Source organism: Crocodylus siamensis, chromosome 7 (assembly GCF_052110815.1).
Source record: "Crocodylus siamensis isolate JL-2025a chromosome 7, ASM5211081v1, whole genome shotgun sequence".
NCBI lineage: Eukaryota > Metazoa > Chordata > Crocodylia > Crocodylidae > Crocodylus > Crocodylus siamensis.
Window position 1 is genome coordinate 54,435,275 of NC_143401.1, and position 23,284 is coordinate 54,458,558.

The following is a 23,284-nucleotide window of genomic DNA, read 5'->3' on the forward strand; positions in this document are numbered from 1 at the left end:
TCTCATGTTTTCATCCTTTTTAGGACTATGAGAGGCAGACTCTCCAGTCCACAAGTGAAAAGGTGGATCAAAGTCAGCAACAACAAAAAACTGTCACATGCCACATAACATTCAAGAATTCAGCTAGCAAGCATGCATCTTGAATAGTCCCACAACAGTTTATTTTAGATGTAAGATTTAATAATAAGTTCATTCCACTAGTATCTCTTAACAGCAGGATCAAATTTAAGTTCACCTCTTCATGGGTAACTGGCATTTAAAAACATTAGCAAAATGTAAACCTTTTACATTACCCTTCACATGTATGCCCTCTCTCTGTATATTTAAATTAGCATAAGTGAAAACAGGCGGTTTAGGATTGATAAGTAAACACTAGCTGTTAGTGTGAACCAAGATAATACATGTATCATTAAAAAAAAATTTATGGAGTTTAGTTTAGTTTAAAGAAATCAGATTCCTTATTCTGATATTTTGTTTGAAGTCAAGGTCCTTTGCTTTCATTGCAGGTAAGGCCTTGGAAAAGGCTGGAGGAAAAGAGTTCTTAGAAACAGTAAAAGAGCTCCGCAAATCGCAGGGACCTTTGGAAGTTGCTGAAGGTATACAGAGTTGCATTTAAAAATGTTTGCACAAGGAAATATGTTTTTCTTCTGGTTGATGCTTAGTCTAGTTTCAAAAATCCCCAGAATAAGTAGCCTAGTTTTAAGTCCCATATGATGGGACATCCACTACTATCATTAGGAGGTTTTTAGACAACTTTGTCATCTGACTCTCACATTCAGTCGTAAATACATGCTGCTTTCCCCCCCCACCCCCCCATTAAACATCACAGAAAATATCAATAGAAAAGAAACAGGTTAGTCTATAAATGTGCCACCCTGCCCTGCCTTTTGCCTAGCTCCACACTAAAAGGATTGGAAATGTTTTCTGCGGGCGACAGCTTTTATTGGACCAACTGCATGGTTGCATTCAGTTTACCTGTGCTCCTCAACCATGTGCTGCTGCAGTAAAAGTGCCCTGTGCACCTGCTGCTCAGCAGATGGGGGAAGGCTGTGGCATACACACACACTCTCTCTTCCTGCATTAGAGTTCACTGATCAGCCTAAAGGAGACTAAGGTGGATCATGCTTCAGCTCTCCCTGGTTTGACCCTGCACAGCATTTCTCAGAAACAGACCAGGAGAAGGTAGAACTGTTCTGGGTGCCTGTTTACAGAAAGAGCATTGTGGGGTGTCGGTAGACCAGGAAGAGCTGCAGCCCAAGCGACCTGTCCTGCCTGCTTCAGGCTGATTGGAGAACTCCAGTACAGGAGGAGCCCATGTGCTGGAGCCCTGCACATGGGGCAGTTCTACTTGGCTGCTGTTGCAGCAGTGGCACTTGCATCACAACACTCCGGAGGCAGGTCTCATAGCACTAAGTTGAGAACTACTGACCTCAACATTCCCATTCCTTTATTTGTGACTCTTATGATCTTTGTGCCTGAATTACCCAGCTGTACAATGAAGATACCACTTCTACCTAATCCCCCATGGATGCAGTGAAGATAAATTCATTAACATTTTTAAAACACCCAGATACAATAGCAAGATCAAGCAGAAATACCATCAAGAAATTAATAAGTTTGTATTCAGTACAGGGCTGATATGGGACCACACACTGAAGAAGATGAAAAGAAATATTGAATAACTGCCTATTTATCAGATGAGGCAGGTGTCCTGGGGAAAAAAATTCTGTGTGATCATGTAATTAATGAGTGCATCACAAAAGGGCCAAGTTCAGGTTGCAACGGAATGCTTAATTGTGGCAGGTTTAATGTAATTAGTGCAGTGAGTGGGGTACTCTGGGATGGAACATCCTATGTAAATGTAAAATGAGCTTATGACAAATCAGGCATTGTCTTTTCTTCTTTATGCATTAGCTGCTCTCACCCAGTCCAGTGGGCTTGCAGCAAAGTTTGTCATCCATTGTCACATCCCCCAGTGGGGTTCAGACAAATGTGAAGAACAGTTGGAGGAGACAGTAAAGAACTGCTTAACAGCTGCTGAAGACAAGAAGTTGAAGTCAGTGGCTTTCCCCCCATTTCCCAGTGGCAGGTATGAACACCAAAAAGAGGCTTATGTTATTACAGAAGGACTATTTTAAAAGGCATCTGACAGGAAAGGGGATTATCAGAGGCAAGATCCTGCTCCCATTAGTATAAATGGCAAAACTCCAGTTGGTTTCAATAGTGTAAATTTCAGTGCATTGTGCTTTTTCTTATTAAAACAGTGTTAAGTATAATTTCTGCATGAAAGATTATAATCGATTATGTAGAAAGTAATCTAATTTAAAAGATACTCCTGTTTGGTACACCATACATCTAGTCAACCAACTACATTTTGTATTGCTGATGAGTAATTTCAAGTTACTTAATTCTCACTGCATTAGCTCACACCCCCACCTAGTGTCAGTGGTGTCCCTCACTATAAAACTCTATTAGTTCCAGTGAAGTTGTACCAGTAGAGTCCAAGATAAGCAATAATGAACCAAGTAGCCAAGTGGTTTGAGAATTCTGTCACCTCAGCAATTTCAGAAAGCCAGGGAAATCTGGGTTTGTTTGCAAAAAAGTCAGGGGTGGCCAACCTGTGGTGCACGTGCCACTGCACATGGCAGATCAAAGAGGGCAGCACAGCAGCAGACAGGGAAAAAGCAAAGAGCAGAACAGCAGATGGGTCAGGGAGAGGGAGCACAAGGAAGGAAGCAGAACAGCAGAGGAATAGGATCAAAGTGGCAAAGTGAGAAGAGTGCAGAGCTGATTTGTGATACACCTGTCAAAAAGGCTGGCCCCCACTGGCATAGGTAATACCAAGAAGCTACATTATATCACATTGCTTAAAATGTTTTCTTTAAGAACAAAGCAACTTTTTAAAGACCATGATTCTGCTCTGAAAAGCAAATATGAAAACAAACAGTTGTGGGACAACAGGTTTGTTTTTCAAGAACTTGTAGATCAAATGTTCTTGGGTTTACAATGAAAGAAGACATTTTTGGGGGTCAGCGGTTTTAGTTTTTTGGGGGGTTTTTTGGCTGCCAATCCATTGTTAATAAGGTAATGCAAGCTAAATTAAGCCTACATTTACACAGCTTTGTTGGCTGCAGCTTTGTTGGCTGCAAATTATGCCTTCTGTTGTATCTGTACAACCTTTTATCTTTTGAGTTTTATACAGCTTTAAAATAGTGGAATGTTATAAACAATGTTGCTTGTTGTGTGCAAGGAATAGAAATACAATATAATTGTAATGTGTGTGTTGTTTCATCAGTGTATTGTTCCCTACTTTAAGAGCATTTTAGTCATAGTCAAGCCTGATAGATCAACTATTAAATTTTGATTTTTAAAAATAGATTTGAATTATAGCTTTCAGAATAGGAAAGTTTCCCCTATAATCCCTAGTTCCTTCCTAGAATGTTGTTATATACATTTCACTGTTGTTGCTCATATATCCCAATTGTCTTTGCTTGCTTGATGCTTACTGAGATTTCAGCACCCTGAAGAGGTGGAGCTGGACTATTAGGAGGCATTATGACACCAAGGACTTCAGTGCTGGATTATGCAGCAAGCTTCTCAGCACTAATTTCTTCTATGCTACTTTTCGCAGCACCAGTATCCATACTGGGCATCAGTGCCATCAGCCTTGATAGATTTTATTTCTGGACCGAGATTCATACCACTCTCTCAGTATCAGGAAAACATACGACATGGGAGGACCACCTGCTGTTAGAGGAACTGATATTTTCATAGCTTTCCATTGGGGTGAACACCTACTCCATAATAATGGAGCTCACACTTCCATTGGCATTAAAAATATCCTACTCCCGGGGTTGATTACCTTGCTACCTGCTTTGAAATTTAATATTCCATCTTGACAGCCCATTCCTTAACTATGGAGCTCTCATACTCATCTCCTGGAGTACAGTGGTCTAAAGTTGCAGCAGGGGAAGTTTAAGTTGGACATTAAAAAAAACTCTTTCACTAGGAGGGTAGTAAAACACTGGAACAGGTCGCCCAGAGAGGTTGTGGATTCTCGATCCTTGGAGGTTTTTAAGACCCAGCTGGACAAAGCCTTTTCTGGGATGATCTAGTTAGGGATGGTCCTACTTTAGCCAAGGGATTGGACTAGATGACCTCCTGAGGTCCCTTCCAACCCTAATTTTATATGATTCAGTGATTCTATGAAATGCAGTAGAGAAATCCTGTACTTATTTCCCAAAGGTTCCTTCTTATGCGTTCTGAGAGTCAGAAAGAGAGAATTCTTTTTCTACAAAATTCTCGGATTATAAGGGTAAGCAAATGGTCCAATACCCTTCCACGTGGCCTCCTCATTCTTATCTTTACAATATTCCATCATTACTATATTAGAATCCTTTATTGTGCATGCGTTAATCACCTGCACAACCCCTATTCCAAGGCAAAAATCTATGGTGTCAGACAAGAAAATACAATTGTGAGCCAAAACAGGAAATTTCCTTTTTGCAAAGGAAAAACATCGAAGACTGAACTGAAAAAATATCAGCAGCAGTACTGTCTTCATTCCATCTCCCCTAATATTGTAAGAACTTCTAAAGATCTGCTCAGGCAGATAGCCAAGTCTCTCCCACATTCCACCAGAAAAAGGCTGCAGGAAATTCCATGTAGACTGCTAGATATTTTTTCCTATGCCTTGATGCTGAACCTGTAGAAATCCCCATCAATAAGACTACTGGGTCCTGACAGACTTCTTTGATAATCATCTGGAGACAGGGTATTGAATGCCATCTGCTAGGGGTAAAAAAAGCTTTACATGAATCCAGTATCTGGCTCATTGGTGGCTGCAGCAACTGATGAACAAAAACCTGGAGCATTAAGTGAAACAGAGCCCAAATGTATTCTTTTATTTGATTAGAAATATTACTCCTCCTCCTACAGTTCAGAATTCCTAACTATCAAGCATTGTTGGCCCCTTAGAATGTTTGAAAGCTTTATAGATTTATTAATAAATACCTCAAATAAGCAGGGATGAGCTTAAATCTTTAATAACAACAGGATGTTATCTAAAAGGTCCATACAGGCAGCTGTAGACAGTGCTTCATGAGCCATGGCCATGAGTCAGAGGCAGGGGTATACGTGGCTCTAAAGTTAGGTATTTCACGGGAAATACAAACTACTATTCCTCACTGGAGGTGTTCTTATGTGGAATAATATTTTGCCTCACATTAACCTTAAATATAAGCATTATAGCACTATAAGCATTATTATAACCTTAACTATTAACCACATCAACTATAAGCAGAGTTAAAAACGAACAGGTTAACTAAGCACATTGTGGAAAACCAAAGGTGTTTAAGAACAAGTTAAACAAATCTGACAAGAATGGCCTACATATCATGCCTCAGACCAGGGGAATGGACAGAATGACATTTTAAAGTGCCTAACAGTTCTATATTTCTGTGATTTCTCCCCAGTCACTGAACCTGGTAACAGTAGATTGCTGGTCCCTAGAGATGGTCTCAGTAGCTTATTTCATACAGTTCTGTTGTAAAATGAGCCTTCACCATCTACCCCAGACCTTTTTAGGGATCCTTCTTAGGAAACAGTATTACAACAGTAGGTAGCCTTCAAAAGAAAAAGGATCTAGTCCAGTACAAATGGAGGAGAAACTTTTCCTTTACTTCCTTATACTGAAGGACAAGGTGGCAGCAGGGAGGGAGGGAAATGACATGCAATTCTAGATTTCACAGGATTCACTACCTTTATCTGGTGCTTCATATTCAGATTGGTGTCCTTAGCCTCTATAACAGATATAATTCCATATCTAGATCTGCAAGGATTGATTTGCAGCTCATAACCTATAGGATATCTGCTTCTATATATCCAGTGTGCAGGAAGTACTTAAGATTCCAAATGGGACAGACCCACCTTCAAAACAAGGTTTTACACTTTGATCTGTCCAGACCAGCAGGGATGTTCAGCAGAATCCTAGCAATTGTGATTGCTAACCTGAAGAGGAGACAAGGGCATAATCTATACATGTCCAGACAACCAGCTCACCCAGGAAAATTCACTACAACAGGAAGAAAATTATATCCATCAGATTATTCAGCTATTTGTTGCCTTTTTTCTAACAACAAACAATAAAAAGTTCTTGAGAACACTGACACAATAAATAGAATTCAAAGGATTTGACACAAAAGCCCAAACCTCTCTGTCCCAATACACATTTGAAAACTTTTCCAGCCATATAACTCAACTTCAAACAATACTATAGGCAAGAACTTGTCAAAATGTTCTCAGATATATGGCCTGTAGTATGTCACATTACACCTATACCAAGTACTGGGTTGGCCAAAATCTGTGTGTGTAGTAATGAAAAAGCAGCATGCCTCTGGTTTTTTTTGCTAAAGACCCTAACAAGCTATGCAGCAGAATGTCCCTCCCAACAAAAACTTTACTGACATGTATAGCTATTCTGGGAAGAGACAGCTACGTGGACCACTGTCAACCCGTAAGGCATACAAAGTTTGCAAGGCTTGGATGAGGTTTGTATCGCTGATTCAGGGATTAACTATTCAAAATTATGATCAACAAGAATCATATTTTATATAAAAAACAGATGAGGTACTATCAAATATAAGTAAAAAGCTACTTACCTTCACAGTAACAAGTTCATGATGTGTTGTCCAGCAAGTCTTATGATAGTGGGATTCTGCAGAAAGATGCAAGCAGAAATTAGACCCATGCTGCCATTTATGACCTCAGTATAGGGGCCTGAGGACATTCAAAATGCACTTGCTGCCCTGCTGAACACTGCTCACCAAGAAGGTGCTTAAGTGCACGGGGCATATGCACACTAAGAGTAGAAGACAGAACTTTGTGAAGAACTCCAGGTAGCATAGAGATAAGTACATTTTGCTTTTTAAATTAAAAAAAATATGTAGCCTTTGAAACCAGCAAAAGCAACCAACTTTGGATTACATTCCTCAAGTTTCAAAATCTATTCCTTTTATGTTCAAAAGATAATTCGTTTAATTTTGGGCTTTTTATTTTTAAAGGAAAATGGTTTTACAGCTAGAAAATGTGTTTCCACCCCCTCTGGATCAGGGCATTTGGGGATGAAGGGGAGGGACTGGGAACATGCTGCTGTTACTTGAATTTTAGAACACCGCTACACACACTTCAAAACATGGGCCACTGATAGAAGGATTCAGTGCTGAAGATGAGCACTTAAAAGTTGTATGGTTCTAATAGAAATTAAAAAGAAATTGTAAATGTTTTACAGCCTTGTTATAGAAATGGCTGTTAGCAACCAGCCTAAAATAGCAATGTTAATTCACTGACACTATGACAGTGTCAGAGTTTTACTTCTTGACTTGCATATTTTAAATTTGCAACCAATCATTCATCTAAGACATGTAAAAGTAGACCTACATTTTATTGTTTTTAGTGTTGTGTATATAAGGCTTCCCATGCATCCATGGCAGAGACTAACTTCAATTTTCTTTTTTTTCCCCTACTGCATAGAAATTGCTTCCCAAAACAGACTGCAGCCCAGGTGACTCTCAAAGCCATTTCCGCCCATTTTGATGACACCAGCTCTTCCTCCTTGAAGAACATTTACTTTCTGCTCTTTGACAGTGAGAGCATCGGCATCTATGTGCAAGAAATGGCCAAGCTAGACACCAAGTAGCAATGACAGCCAAATTAAACTTTATTTTTCAACATAAATTTGAGTAGCATTAAAAGCATTAGAGGTTTTATTTTTAAAATGTGCTGAGGAGGGGGAAATGATAGTAGTGTGATGTTTTGTGACTTGATGGAGAGCTTTTGCTATGGATGAGAGGGTTTAGTCCGTGATTACTTCATGCTGTTGGCACCCTCTACCATTTCATATCACCTAGAAGAAATCTTAATTACTTTACCAGCTCTCTTCAGGAATTTGTTTGTGTCTCCTTGTTCTTTTAGCTTAGGACTTCTAAAAGTAACCTCATTTTAGATTTGTAGCAATGAATTTTACACACACATACCTTGTTTAAAGAAAGCTCTTAATTTTGTATTCCCTTTTCTGTTCTTGAGGGTGGATGGCAAAAATGTTCATTTTTTGTCTACATTCCATGGTGGAGAGAGAATTTCAAAGACAACGCATGATGAGCTTCTATTTTGTTTTAGTTCATAATCTCTGTAATTACTGAGGATATTTCATCTTGGATTTTTTGTTTTATAAGAAAAAACAAAAAAGAAAAAAAAGTGCCCAGTGTATTTATTATAAACTTTCTATGAATTTAAGACACATTTCATCCTCTTCCCACATACACACGCACATACACACTCAGCAGTATCTCCAGTGGGTGAGAGTTTTTGACGCATGTATATCAGGCACAAATAAAGCGTGGGTGGTATTGGGCAAAAATGGATGGCTTTTGGAGCCATTTTTCCACTGCTGTTCAAATTTAAAAAAAAAAAAAAAAAAAATCAGTATCAACTGAATTCCTTTATTTTAGCATGTGAATTAAATAGAAAAGTTTCATGAAGAGTTACTGTCTGTGCAGATTATCTGAACACTAAACACCTTTAAAAAAAATGACATTCATAATAGATGCCCTTTAGTACAATATCTATTCATCACCAATGCCAGTGCAGTTCATGTATTTTTTTTTTTTTAATGATGCACATTTTAATGCTTTCCAACTATTAATCAGTTGCTGCATTTCCTTGCCTCTTCAAGATTGTCCCTTTTGATTAATGGGGCATAGTTTGCCCCATAGTCTTCCAGCTCTTAGAGATGAAAAGATCCCGGCTCTTGGCAATAGTCACCAAAAGACGTCCCACGTAGCATCCATTAATCTGGCCTACCCCATCATTCCTGCCCATTGACAGCAGGAAGCTTAACGATCCTAGATAGGAGACAAAAAAAAGCCATTTAACTGGAAGGAAGAAGAGTAATTTAACCAAGAGTGAAACTGGTTATAGCAAATCCATTCTCATTCTGTAGGTCTGAAGATAAGCATCCAGCAGATTAAGATCCAGGGGGGCGCAGCAGTGTGGCTGCACTCTCCCCGTCTGCCGATGCCTCTGGCTGACCCAGGCACAGGGGAAACTTGTCATATGCAGCAGCTTGGGTTTGGCAGAGGGCAGCTGGCAGGTTTCCTTCCCATACCTGCTCCCTGCCGTTTCCTATAGCCCAGAGGTGGGCAATTACGTTGGGTGCAGGGCCACTTACTGAGTTTTGGCAAGTCATCGAGGACCACGTGGTTAGCCCCACCAACCCCTTGACAAATGTGCCACCTCATGGTTGCTATCTTGGGACCAGAAGTCCCACCCCTAGCCCCTGACCCTTGCCACCAGAAGTCCTTCCCCTTGTCCCCTGGAAGTACTCCTTTCAGCAAGGCAGTTTGCCATCTTGGAACCAGAAAAGTACTAAATTCCTGCAAGCCTGGCACCGGGGCACCAGCATGGGCCCTGTACTCCTGCGCACTGCCATTTCCATCCCCGTTTGCCGCTGCTGTCTTTCTCTTGTCACTTCCTGCTCCCCCCCTCCGGCTCATGCCTCCAGCACCACATCCCAGCTGCTCCTGCAATCCTGGTGATGCAGCCACGAACTGGATGGTGCCAGAGCCGCCGGCAGGGGCGAAGGGGCAGCGAGCAGGAGCACGGAGCGCAGCAACAGCTGGGTGGGAGCACAGGGCCCGCACCGGCAGTGGGGCCCAGAGCGGGGCAGCACGGGGTCTGGGCCAGCAGAGATCTACAGAGCCGGGCTGGCTCTTCCCCTCCCTGCTTGAGGAGCGCAGCCCGGCTCCATACAGTCCCTGCTGGCCCGAACCCCATTTTCCTGGGCAAAAACTCGGCACGAAGGAAAGTAGCTCCCTCCCCTCGCCGCCACCAGGTAGTTTTAGCTGCATCCGCGCAGCCCCAACAACTGGGGCAATTGCCCATGGTCCTCCCCTGCCTCCCTACCCCTACTTATCTGAATTTCCCACTCCAGCGCAAGAAGGCACAAACAGCCCCACAGTCCCAGGCCAGAAGCCGCTGTTAAGCAGGGGCTTCTGGCTGCGGGAATGGGGCCAGGAAGGCCTTGCTGTTCAGGGTCCTGCCATGGCTTTCTCTGGGTCCTACTGCTCCTGGCTCCTGTCATCTTTGGCAGTCAGCCTGGGGCAAATATTAATTTTCTAAATTTTTTAGGGGCCCTGCAGGCTGGATAGAACTAGTAGGGTGGTGGGAAGGAGTGGGGGGCAGGTAGGAAGTAGGTCCTGGAAGGAAGAACTTGTATGCTGCTGCTACTTTCTATGGCTGAGCCTGGCTTGCTGCACGGTTGCTTCCCACAAGCCTTGGTTAGAGCAGGGCAGAAACAGCTCTGGGGTTCTCCCCATACCACAGGCAGTGGGAGCAGCAGTGGTGGGCACCTGCTCCCTGCTTAGTTTACTGTTGTTCTCCACAAGCCTGGAACCTCCAACCACGCCTTGCCCCAATCCTCCTATGGTCTTTAGGGTGGTGCATTGTACCCCTTCTTGAATAAATCTGGATCTCTCCATGTTAGTACCCGATGCATGTCACAGGACAATGAGACCATACCCCATGGGAAAAAAATCCTTAAGATATCCCAACACCACTGTTCTTCAGATGGCCCAGTTCTATAGCCAATACTGCCTGGACAGCCCGTCTCAGAATTTTTTCCCCTATATGCACCAGGGAAGCAAGAAGCTCATCAGCTTCAGCATTTTCTCTTCTCATCAACCTAGCCTAAGCTGCTGTTCCAGGCTCCAGGAAGTCTTAGTCACTCAACCAGAACTTCTGGCTTCCAGGTCTTCTGCTGGCTGGTTCTACAGAAGAGCAAAGGAAGCATGCACTGTAACCCAATTGCTTCTTCCTTATGGAAGAAGGTGGAGAGCAAGAAGCATCTTCAGGCCAGCTCTAACAGAGTGAGGAAACAAGAAAACATGATTTTTGAATTCTGAAGAGAATTTTGTACAGGGAAAAAAGAAGGTTTGGCTAAATGGCAAACTCCACAATTACAGAATCACAAACTATCTGGTACTCAAATATGAACCATCTCATTCATTCATTGCCACTGGCTCAGGCTCCTTGCAGTTGGACAGCAGTTGTACTCAGGTCACCGTATGTTTATAAAAACAACCTAGAAAAGGTTGTGTTTGGGGTGGTTGTTTTGTTTGTTTGTTTGTTTGTTTTTTTGGGGGGGGGAGGGGTTAGACTGAAAGCTGAAATTCTGGAAAATAATTTTGAAACAAGGAAAAGTCTACTGCAAATGCATGGAATCACAGAAACACTGGGCCCCATAAGGAGTTTGCACAGCTATGCCTTTTAATTCTCACAGTTTACCAAATTGTAAATAAGGTTGCCTTGGTGCATCCCCTTCCCTCTCCCCTGGTCCTAGGCCAGAGTTAACTTTCTGATAAATTGAAAGGGATAGGGAGGAGGGGGGGAGCAGATTCCAGTACCAAGGCTGATGACAAGAATTGTAAGAGGTGGCATATTTATACTTCTAAATACAATGAACCTACTTCCCACTTCCCTGCTGCATACTACTCTAAACTCAAGAGTAACACCACTGAACTCATGAAGTTATACCAGTGTAAGACTAGATTTGCCTCTGAAGTGTGATTGCAAATTATCAGCATAGCCACCCCAGAGTTCTTGGAATACCTGCACATGAACTGGCATCAGAAGTGAGCTGGCAGCACGCTCTGCTTCTTGCAGTACCTCACAGCTTAATCAGCAAATGATCATTAGGAATGTAGGTAGTAATACTAGTAAATATTCGCACAAGAAGTGCCATTGATTTAAATCAGATTAATTGGCTGACGAAAGGCCTGTTGTACAATTAAGATTTTACAGGTTCAGGTCCTAAAAAAAAGCTTTAAGTTAAACAGTCTCCTGACCTTAGGCTGTAATATCTTAATGTTATAAGCAACTCACTAAGACAATGATTTCTTTTACAAATAGAAACCACTACATATACTCACCAGTCTCCTGGTAATCAATCAACAATTGTGAGAAAGAAAACTAAGCACCAGTTAATCAATATTATCCTTGTTTAGCTTACTCTTTTGTTTCTGCCAAATTCAAATTCAAATTTTATGTACTTTCCTTCAATGTCTAAATAGTCCCATATAAGTTTTAGATCTACATATCCCTTCAAAATAATTCCCTCAGAAATAAAGGAGGATTCCATCAGCTAAGATTTAGGAAGAGAGTCCAGCTTTACCTGGCTGATAGGTTTTCAGAGGTTTCTGTGTCAGACTGTTGATGATGTTGGCCACCACAATGTTGGCATGGAGCCCTGCATGGTACGCCATCTTTGGCTCCTTCACATCAGCACAGTCACCAATCGCATAGATGTTATCATAGCCTTCCACCTGAAGGTGCTTGTTAACTTTTAAAGCACCATTACTTGCCATCTTGTCCTCTGTTTTAATCAACCCAAAAACAGAAAGCCAACAAACTGTGCATTAGTTGAATTAGCAATTAAATGAATACTACATGACAATGACAAATGACAAAAGACACTCAGGAAATTCCCCAGATGCTGGTAAATCAATTAACAGAAATTACATTGTGCATACCAGGGAAAGGTGTGGAGAGAGGAGGAAAGCAAAGCTTGATTAAACATATTTACTCCTGCAAGACAGGCAAAAGGCAGTACTTCCGGGTCTGTCAGGGAGCACACGGGGGGCCCCCCCACACCCCACAAGCCACCGGCTCAGCGACTGGTGCCTCCTGGGTGGGGGGGGGGGGGGGAAGGGGGTAGCATGCACCCAGCAGACCCAGGAGTGGACCGGAAGTACTTCTGGGTTCATTGCCAAGCACATGAAGGACCCCTCCGCACCCCTGTGGGACGCTCCATGCGCCCCAGCATTGCAGCGTTCGCAAGCCGTGCTGGTACCTTGAGGTACGTAGAAAAAACATTTAAAGCTGTGTCTATGTCCGAATTGCTGATTCTCTGAATCAGCATCCAATCTTCAGATTCGGATCTGGCCGAATCAAATCAGGGAGTGAGTGATCCGAATCAGCGAATCAAACCACTGTCCTTAGTTCAGGCCAAATCCAAATCGAATACGGCCTGCTTCACGCACACGTGGTGGGCAAGCCAGGATCATAAGGTGGCAACTGCACAGGGCCAGGGCTGTGATCTGATCCCCTCTGCCCGCACAACCAATGCTATTGCTAAGAAGTGCAGGAGATGGATCAGAGCTCTGCCCCAGGCCCTGGCCCTACCACCCTGCTATCCCGGCCCTCGTCCCTGCATACCTATTCCACTCCTGGACGGTGCTTCCTGTCTGCCTGCAGCTTCATCCCATCTGTTTGGTTGAGTGCACCCTGCCCTGTGGGAGTCCTGGCCCAGACTCCATGGAGAAACCAGCGGCCCTCCTGTCGGCTCTGCCTGGCGCCCTGGTAGTGGGTGTGGGGCAGACTGGCAACAGCAGCCAGGCAGAGTGAGCTACCACTGAGGGGGGCTGCCATGTTGCCCCCACTGCACAGTGCACCTCAGGCAGCAGGGCTGGCCTCACATGCCACAACCCAGGGTTGCCCCCATGCTTGAGCTGGGCAGGGCTGAGGGACCCACTGCAGGCTGGACAGAATCCCTTGGTGGGCTGGATCCTGCCTGCAGGCCATATTTTGCCCACCCTGGGTCAAAAGCACCATTACTAATACATGTGTAGTACAAACAAGTCTATATGCCAAAGAGTTCTTGAAGGGTATTGAGCTTTATGCACTTATTTGCTACAGAATCGTATGTCTAATGATTGCCTTGGATGACAGGTGTAATTAATTTGATAGAATGAGTGCAGTCATTAGAGAATATTTGTCCTCAGCCTGCCAACTACATGTTTAGCATATCTGACATTCTCTATAGTTAACCACTCCAGAATTGAAACAGCAACTGTGGTGGGTCAGGATGGTAAGAACTGGAATGAATCCTGGACTTACAGAATCATAGAAAATGAGGGTTGGAAGGGACCTCAGGAGGTCATCTAGTCCAACCTCCTGCTCAAAGCAGGAGCAACACTAGCTAGATCACCCCAACCTAGGCTTTGTCTAGCCAGGTCTTAAAAACCTGCAAGGATGGAGAGTTCACAACTTCTCTGACTAACCTGTTCCAGTGTTTTACTACCCTCCTCATGAGAAAGTTTTTCCTAATATCTAACCTAAACTTCCTTTGCTGTAACTTGAGACCATTGTTCCTCATTCTGTCATCTGCCACCACTGAGAACAGTCCAGCTCCATCCTCTTTGGAACACCCCACTTCAGGTAGTTGAAGACTGCTATTAAATCCCTTTGCAGTCTTCTTTTCTCCATACTAAATAAGCCCTATTCCCTCAACCTCTCCTCAGAAGTCATGTTCCTGAGCCCTCTACCCATTTTCTTTACCCTCCTCTGGACTCTTTCCAATCTGTCTACATCTTTTCTGTAGTGGGGGGCCCAAAACTGGACAGAGTACTCCAGATTGCTTTACTAAGGTCAATGGAAATTTTGTCATGGTCTTCAGTGGGGCTAAGATTTAACCCCAGAACTACAAATGTTAGAGTGCATTGGGAGTTCAGCTAGTAGCAGGAAAAGGTAAAGAGAAAAATGTAAACAAGTGGGAGAGGGCATATATTTATGCCCTCTCCCACAAACTCCCCCAAACCAAGATGTAAAAAGCAAGTGTAAACTTTGACCAGAGATTAGACACCATTAACAATACCAAATTAATTGTCAACAGTTTGCAAAATATCCTTAGCATAGCATTGCATGCCAACCACTACCAAGTCAAATTTGAAGCATTTTATTACAAGGATTGAAGAAAGTGGTCTGTTACACTCTATAAAGTAGTTTTCACTTACTGAATGCAGTGTTATATGCTGATGAATTGATCTTTATCCCAGTGCAGAGAATCACCAGGTCAGCAGCAATCTCTGTGCCTTTATCTGTCTTTACTACCATATCCTCTTGGAACTGATTTAATGTCAGCATCTGCAGGTTGCTGACACTTTCACCTGTTGTAAAAAGCAGAACGGAGGTCTTTGTGATCATCATTAGTAGATTAAAGCACTACCCTCTAGGCAGCATATGCTACATCCTTAGGTACCAAAGCCTAGCATGTCATTCCCATTTCTTTTTAAAATGGCATTAAATGCTTTTATAAGGAACATTTAGAATACTGATAAAGACAGAAAATCTATTTCACACAGAGAATATTAATATATCCCCTACACCAGTGACTCTCAGCCACTTTAGACTTGAGTCACCCCTAGATAGACTTCAAGCACTCCTGGATTCACTTACATTACTCCTCAGAAAATGCCAACTCTTAGTTTTTACTCTCTGACTATTGAAAAATAATAGAGCAGTTTTTCTGTTGCAAAGAACCTGGAAAGACCACAATTATGAATTTCTGTTTGAAATCTATGTGCATCTTGTGAAACATACTTGCAAACCTAACAGTGCTAACTTTGTGTGGCACCTATGAAAGGATCTCAAGGCACCCTAGGGTGCCATTGCACCCTGGCTGAGAATCACTGCCCTTAACCTTTGTTTCAGACACAAAGAACCACATACTGTTTCTGCCAGAAAACTGGAATACATCATAATCTTTGTTCTGAATTTCTACTATTCATTTTTATATTCTGTAAGGCACCTTCACTTCCAAGGGGCATCTTTCATCTCTGCAGCTAGGCCACGAGTCCTTCCATTATCAGAAAGGCTTGCTCCCATAACGGTCTGAACTAGAGGCACACCAATACATTGGTCCGATATTGGATCAGCACCAATATAAAGAAAATTGTCTATATCGAAAACTCGGCCTGATGTGACTGATAATTTTGCTGATAAATGGCCTGTGCATGCACACAGCCACAACGCAGCACATGGGCAGTGAGAAGCATGGCCCAGCAGCTGGTAAGTCTGGTGTGGTCGGAGGGAAGAGACAGATCGGTGCCAGAGGGGGAGGGGGGCACACAGAACAGAGCCGTAGCTTGTCCAGGGGGTGCAGGGAGGTGGGGAGGGGGCTCCCACTGCTGCACACCACTCATCTGGTGGCTTGTTCAGCTGCTCCTGCCACTTATCCAGGAGGGCATGTGCCCCTGGATCTGTATGGGACAGGGCCATGGTGAATTTTTGGATGGCTGCAGCCCCTCCACCCCCTCCCAGCGCTGCCACTGACCACCCTGAGAGCAGCCCAGCCGAGCCCCGGCCCTGGCCAGCCCTGCACAGATCTGGATCCCCACCCTGTGCCCTCCCAGGGTGCAGAGTGGTGGGAACCACACACCCCCTCCCCGGACAAGCTGCGGCTGTGCCCCACACACCATCTTGCCATGGCTGGGCAGCACCTGCCCCAGCCCCTGTCCCAGCCCCACTCACTCCCTCACCACAGGGATCTGCCACCCCACATCCCTTCCCACCACAACAGACTTACCAGCTGCACTCAGCTATATCAGAAATCGAATCGGTATTGGCCAATATGCTTTCTTAAAAATCAGTACCGGCCCCAAAAATCTCTATTGGTACACCCCTAGTCTGAACAGCTCGTATGTGGTGTTGGGTGCCATTCTTCTTCCCCTGAAGTCAACACTGTTGTACACCAAGCAGCTTACATTGCTAGATGCTGAAATATGGATTTTGGCCCTTGCATTTAAAAAAAAAAATGGCAATATGTTATTATATGTATAACTGATGGCATTGCCTATAGTTAATATTGCCCTACACTTTCCATTAGAAGCAACTCAAAATAAAGAGCAATATAAAACTGCCAAATTTTAACCAGTTAGGATTGAAATTTTTATGCCAGCTGCTTGTCTCAAGCCAGCATTTTCAATTTTCACTAATATGATTCAGCTATTTCAGAGCGTGAGACTGCATAAAATAATTACATGGTTTTGCCCATAAAATTTGTCCACCAATTTTACTGACTGGCTCTATAATTTCCATGCTTTCGAACATGGAGGGAGGCTTACCAATGATGAAAGTTAGGAATAGGCCCCAAAGAGAACTACATTAGATCGACCCATACCTGTAGGGGGCAGATTAGAAAAGCAAAGGTGGTGACTGAGTTTATGTTAGCAAACAAAACAAAAAATCAAGGACAATAAGAAGTCCTTCTATAGGTATGTAGGTAACAGAAGGAAAACTAGTGGAAACATGGGACCACTGCTCAATGCATCTAGACACCTGATTAACAACACCAAGGAGAAAACTGAATTCCTGAATGAATACTTTACATCTGTATCCCACCAGTCTGAGTAATAGCCTACCAAATGCAAATATGACACAGAATAGTCATGGTAGGGATGATCACCTACCAACAGTCAATGTAGAGCTCATGTGCAGCTGATGAACTCAGACTAGTGGGGCAAGTGCAACAGCACATGGAAGAGGGGGTTGCAGCCTCCCCACCAGAGCTGTCCCCTAGGGGTGTCTAAAGCCCGGGGAATATTAGTCCATGTGGGGCTACGGGGTGGTGAGCAGCTGAAGCGTGGAGTGAGGTGGGGTGTGGCTTGAGCAGCCAGAGTGCTGAGCAGAGAAGTGGCAAGTGGCAGGGGTGGGTGGCAAGCACCCAGTGTGTGGAAGTGGGGGGAGGGGGAGGTGGCTTGAGCAGCTGGAGCACTGAGTGGGGTGGGGGTGGAGAAATGGCAAATGGCCAGAGCACAGAGTGGGGGGGGGGCAGGGGGCCAGAGCATGGGGCCTATACGGCACTGTCCGCAGGGCCCCCCCAAAGCACAGGGTCCAAGGCAGTCACCCCGATTCACCCCTCCTATGGACAGCCCTGCAGGACCAGATGACCCCATCTGAGCATGCTGAATGAACTAGCTGAAGTCATTGCAGAACTGCTGGCAAACCGCTTTGAGAATTCATGGTGCTCAGGAGAGGTCCCAGAAGACTGGAAGAAGGCCAATGTTGGACCCATCTTCAAGAAGGGGAGGAGAGAGGACCCAGGGAACTACAGGCCAGTTGGCCTGACCTCAACCCCAGGAAAAATCCTTGAAAAAATTTCTCAAGGAGTCTACATGTGATAAGCTAGTAGAAGGCAAAATTCTGAATGACAGCCAACATAGTTTTGTCATGGGTAGGTTGATTCTGACTCACCTCATCTCCTTCTACAACCAGGTTACTCTCCCTTACCAGAATAAGTGAGATGAAGTCAACATCATTTACTTGGACTTTAGGAAGGCCTTTGACTTGGTGTACCATGAGGCTCTCAAGGTAAAACTAGGGGGACTATGGGCTCAACAATTCAATCATCAGATGGGTGGGAAACTTGCAGGGATGGTAGCCCCTTCTGAGGGCATGAAGCCTGTGGCAGGAAGCCACCTTTGTTTCTTCCCAAAATCTCTGCTCTGTGACAATTTGATTAGGATGGGTCCAGCAGAAGAGACAGACCTTTACCCTATCTCTTTGGGTAACCTGAAATGGATACATTCCTGAGGGAGGGGGGAAACCTGCTCCCTCTGCCTACCTGAATGGTATCAGTTACCTGGGTGAGGGGCTTCTACCTGGTGGGCTAGAGTCTGCCCAGCAACCAGTGATGTATTTCAAATTGGTTGGCTGACAGCCAACAGGTGCTGGCCTCCATTGGACCAGGTGAATGAGGTCACAGGGGCTATATAAGTTAAGACTGCCCAGGAGGAGGGGGCAGCAGCCATGCAGGGGACTCAGACTTAGAGAGGAGCTTTACCATCTGAAGCGGGCTCTCTCCCCCATAATTCATGAGTGAGGAACGGGCTGCCTCCAGAGGGAATCTCCAACAGCCTCGGGATGATGCTTGTGTGTAAGCTACTCAGGATCTGGTTAGCTGTATAGCTGGCAGTAACTCAGATGCATGATCAAAAGGCTACCTCAGCCAAAGTGTTTTGCTCTATGGGATTTCTATGATATTACTCTATCTTGTACCCTATTTTCACCCTACCCCTGTAATCAATAAAGTTCTCCTTTGTGACCGGTGTAGTAGACTTATTGCGGGGTGGGTCTAAATTATGCCTAAGAGGCCCCTTAGGTCTGCGGACTAAGGGAGATTTTTCCTTTTTGACCCCCGACTTGGGGAAGTGCCCCAAGTGCCTGTACTGGGTTGAGTACCTGTAGGACTATTAGGCCTGTGTTTCCCCGAGGACACAGGGCCAAGAGAGTCCCTTCTCAGGGTGGTGGCAGCTTATGTTACCTCCAGGCTAGCAAGTGTGCTCCAGGAAGGGGGTCAGCCGGACGGCAAGGCACCCCTAGGGAGGCACTCGGAGCCTGGAAGGTGGTCGAGAGCAGGGAGGTGGGTGGCCCAACACAGGAGCGCCCCCGACTGGCCCGCCACAAAGTCTGCCAAGTGTCAAGGAGATAGGTGCAGGGGTTTCTAGGAAACTGCATTTCAGGCTGCTGACAAGCAGGAGCTGGGGAGCAGGAGTAGCATCCTGTGATCCAGCAGGCCAATCAGGGGCCTGCATGCCCAGGAGGAGTCTGGCAGAGCCCCCGCAGCCCTCCTGGGGGTGCAGGCAGGCCCTGGTCTGCCTGCTGGATCACAGGACGCTGCTCCTGCTGCCCAAGACCCACAGCTGAGGAATTCAGCCTGGCTGGGAGAAGCGCCTCCTCCAGCCCAGTTGAGTTCCCAGCTGACAGCAGCGCTGGGCAACTCAGCCAGGCTGCAGGAAGGGCTTCCTCCAACCCATCTGAGTTCCCCAGCACTGCGATCAGCCCAGTGCTTTCCCATGTCTCCCACCACCTGGCTGGCTGTTTCAAAATTCAAAACGTTTTGACTTGCATTGTTTCATTTCGAAGCTATTTCAAAGCCCTTCGTTTCATTTCAATTTCACTGTTTCGAGCTTGAAACAAGTCGAAACAAAACAGCCACCGAAGCTTCACACAGCCCCAGCAGGCACCTACCCTGGAAATCTTCAAAAGGAGACTGGACGCACACCTTGCTGGGACTATTTGACCCCAGTCTTTCCTGCCCAGAGCAGGGGGCTGGACTCAATGATCTCATGAAGTCCCTTCCAACCCTAAACTTCTGTGAATCTGTGAAACAGGGATGCAATTTTCCTCTTCTATGAAAATGCAACCAAATTTGGTCAACTTATAAGGCTCTTAAAAAGCCTCCATTTTACTATGTATTTATCGAAGTTCTCAGGGGAAAGGAACATATTTCTCAGGGGGAAGGAACATATTTTGTGCTCATGAAATAATTTAATTTATTCCTCACAAAAGTCAGAAGCTAATATGCTGCTAAGAAGGGAACCACGCTCTCAGTTTACTGCTGCTGTCAGTGCAGAGAATTCTGTTTTGCACCATCAGTGACACTTCCTTCAGATGTACATTTTCTCATATAATTGGGAACATTCATCCTCACCTCAGCTGCCTCACTTCTAGAACTGTAGGCTGAACGAATGCACATTATCTCTATCCTCTGCTTAGTTTTTTGTTGTTTTTCTCTCAAACTGCTATAGAGGATTCAAGCCCTTGCTTCTCATGGGATTGAGATCACTCTAGAAATTTATTTTACACAACTTCAGATGATCCACCTCCCCTGCCACCCTGTAACAGCATTGTCTCTAGGGGTGGCCATGAAGCCCCTGGAGTCCCTTCAACCTTTACCCACTCTGGTCTCTGTGGGCAGTCATTCACTCACCACACCTTTACGTATTTGCTTTATATAAAAGGGAGGCTGCCCCAGGGCTTCCCCAATCTGCTCTCATTCTAATGACCACCAGGTATCTGTGATTATTGCTTTATGGTCTAATTGCATGGCTCCACCCATCCCTACACCACACTCCATGCCATGCAGGTGCCACCACTCTCTGATATTCTCATCCCCCCCTCCAGGCTCCTGGACCACCTGGTCCCACCTTCAGCCCCTTTCTAGGCTCCTGGACCCTTCTGGTCCCACCCTCAGCCCATCTTGGGGCTCTTGTCTCACTCTCAGCCCCTCTCCGTTTTCCTGGGCCCCCTTACTAAGCCCCCAAGGATCTCCTCCTCCCCATAGTCCCTTTCCAAACCTCCAGACTGCTGTAGGTTGTTCTCTCTGTGCTGACATTCAGAAATTACAGCCATCACGCTTAGGAGATGTTCCTTCAGCAGCCTCCGGGATCTTACTGCTGTTTCAGTTCAGGGCATGGGCTTATATCTGGTCTAAGCCCAGCCTTCCTCCTGGGTCAGATGACTACACAATCAGCCCTGGCCACACTTGTAGGCTGATTCTGAGGCATGGTCCCTAATTGCCTTCCTGCTGCACCTGCAGCCTGCCTCAGCCACAGCCTGCCTGCTCCTAAAGTAGCAGAAGCTCCAAGCCTCTTGCTACATATCCCCAAAAAACCAAAACCACCAATCAGGCAAATGTTGACTCTCATTACAGAAACAGTTCCTTGTTCTTTTACTAAGTCTTGGGAATGCTGGGAAGAGTACAACAAACCTTGCTTCACTTTTAGACCAACTAAGAGTATAAAAGGTAGCTGTAAAGTATCTGATGTAACAGCTATTAAATGGTATGAAAGCAGTGTCAGGGTATGGACACACACCCATTTTTAGTTCTACGAAGTGTTGGTACACTTCTCATGTTTTGTTTTTGTTGAGATACCATAGTGCTACAAAAATAAAATACTATGCAGATGTGCACGTATGCAGTCCCCAGACTGGAGCACTACAAAAAGTGTGCTCTCCAGCAAGAAGGAAATAAAGCAGCTGCTTCTTGGGTCCTCTCACCCCGAAGAGAGCTCATCAGTGAGGCATCCATAGCAGAGAGGCTGCCTCCAGCTGATGCCCATGTACAAGAAAGCCCCTGTTCAGACTGAACAATTAAATGTGACACTATAAAATGTAGCGTTACAGAAGAGTTCTTCTTTGAAAGAGGACATTTTTGTGGCAAAGCCATCATTTTTGTGGCACTACAAATAGCCTGGACCAGGGCTGGATTAACCCTTTAGTGGGCCCTAGATAAACAATCTCATGGGACCCAGGCCAGTCGAGGCCCCCCTCCCACGCTGGTGCTGCCACCCATGGGGAGTGGGGCTTGGAGCCACAGCTAGGAAGCAGCTGCAGCAGCACCGAGGCCAGTGGAGGGGAGGGGAAGGGAAAGGGAGGTGGATAGAGCCATTCACCCCACCACTGTGAAGGCCTGGGGCCCCGTGTCACTCAGAGCCCTAGACATGTGCCTAGTTTCCCCATTAATTAATCCAGCCCTGGCCTGGACATACAGACACTCATTTTTGTAGCAGTTATAGTTCTATAAATGTAAGGCATGTCCTTACTCTGAGACACTTAGGTGCCTTGCAGGAAAGGGATTTGAAATGGGGAAAACTGAAAGACTCAATCTGAATCAGAGAAGCATTGAAGAAAAGGTTAAGAACTTACTTAACAAGATATGCACTCCCTTCCTAAAGAGAATCTCTTTCACCTCCTGCCGGACACATGGTAGAAGTTCTACATCAGCAAGTGCCATTTTTGAATGAATAAGAGTGATCTGTGGAGACAATGTAAAAATAACTACAGACAGTGTCAAGGGAGGAAAAGGTATCAGACAGAACCAGAAATAAGCCCTTAATATGAAGTGTGATAAGCATGTTTTCTTCTGCTTGCTGGGAAACAAAGCCGTAGATAAGCCTTAGATTGCTGGTCTGCAGTATGCATTTCCAGGTACAAAGGCAGAATAGGGAAGAAAAGGGGAGGAGAAGACTAATGGAAAGGCTGTAAACAATTCTCCTTCCAGTCACTTCCAGCTGCCAGCACTGTAGGACGGTGGGCTGTGAGGTTGCTCAGAGCTGCTTCAGGTCTAGCCTTGATAAACAGGAGGCACTGGGAATCAGTCACTGTCAGGGACTTCATAGCTACTGAAATCCCAACCTCCTCTGGCAGGAAGCATTGCAGAAGAACAAAAAGTTTAAGGCAACAAGAACAATCGCAGATGGGGTATTTAATCACATAATCCATTTCTAGTACCTCTTTGGCTGGGTATTCTGTTTTGATCTCTGCTGCCATCTCTACTCCAGCAGCACCACCTCCCACTACCACGATACGTGAAGATTTCTGGACCTTTCAAAACCAAAAACAAATAAACAAAGTCACCTTGTGATGTTACAGGACTTCAAAAGTCACAGCAAACTGGGGAAGGGAAGCGTTCATCCAGCAACATCCCAGCATCTTTCATGATTTATTGCAAGCTCTCTTCCTTAGTAAAACTGAATCATTGCAGGAACTGCCACAGTGAACAGTCAGCTTGTCTCCATGCTCCAGAAGGAGAGCTGTCCCTCTGAAGGTTGTTTGAGGGTCACCAAAGATATCCCCCCCCTCCACACACATACATCCACAAGCCACTTAC

General features: G+C 44.9%; 2 protein-coding genes across 5 annotated transcripts in view; one reads left to right on the top strand and one right to left on the bottom strand.

The window, feature by feature from the left end:
- MACROH2A2 (macroH2A.2 histone) overlaps positions 1-8,213 on the top strand; it is a 40,789-nt gene extending 32,576 nt beyond the window's left edge. For 2 of the 3 annotated variants that reach the window (XM_090058253.1, XM_090058251.1), the window contains exons 7-9: positions 507-596; positions 1,915-2,089; positions 7,531-8,210. In XM_090058253.1, coding sequence (XP_089914379.1) covers positions 507-596; positions 1,915-2,089; positions 7,531-7,696 — 431 coding nt within the window. In that variant the 3' untranslated portion in view covers positions 7,697-8,210. Of the gene's footprint in view, positions 1-506; positions 597-1,914; positions 2,090-7,530 lie in introns of all 3 variants that reach the window. The other variant, XM_090058254.1, reaches the window with a different exon arrangement.
- A 265-nt stretch (positions 8,214-8,478) lies between these two features.
- AIFM2 (AIF family member 2, ferroptosis suppressor) overlaps positions 8,479-23,284 on the bottom strand; it is a 152,169-nt gene continuing 137,363 nt past the window's right edge. For both annotated transcript variants that reach the window (XM_090058250.1, XM_090058249.1), the window contains 5 exons: positions 22,906-22,998; positions 22,321-22,429; positions 14,847-14,999; positions 12,227-12,427; positions 8,479-8,900 (listed from right to left, as the gene is read on the bottom strand). In XM_090058250.1, coding sequence (XP_089914376.1) covers positions 8,746-8,900; positions 12,227-12,427; positions 14,847-14,999; positions 22,321-22,429; positions 22,906-22,998 — 711 coding nt within the window. In that variant the 3' untranslated portion in view covers positions 8,479-8,745. The remainder of the gene's footprint in view (positions 8,901-12,226; positions 12,428-14,846; positions 15,000-22,320; positions 22,430-22,905; positions 22,999-23,284) is intronic.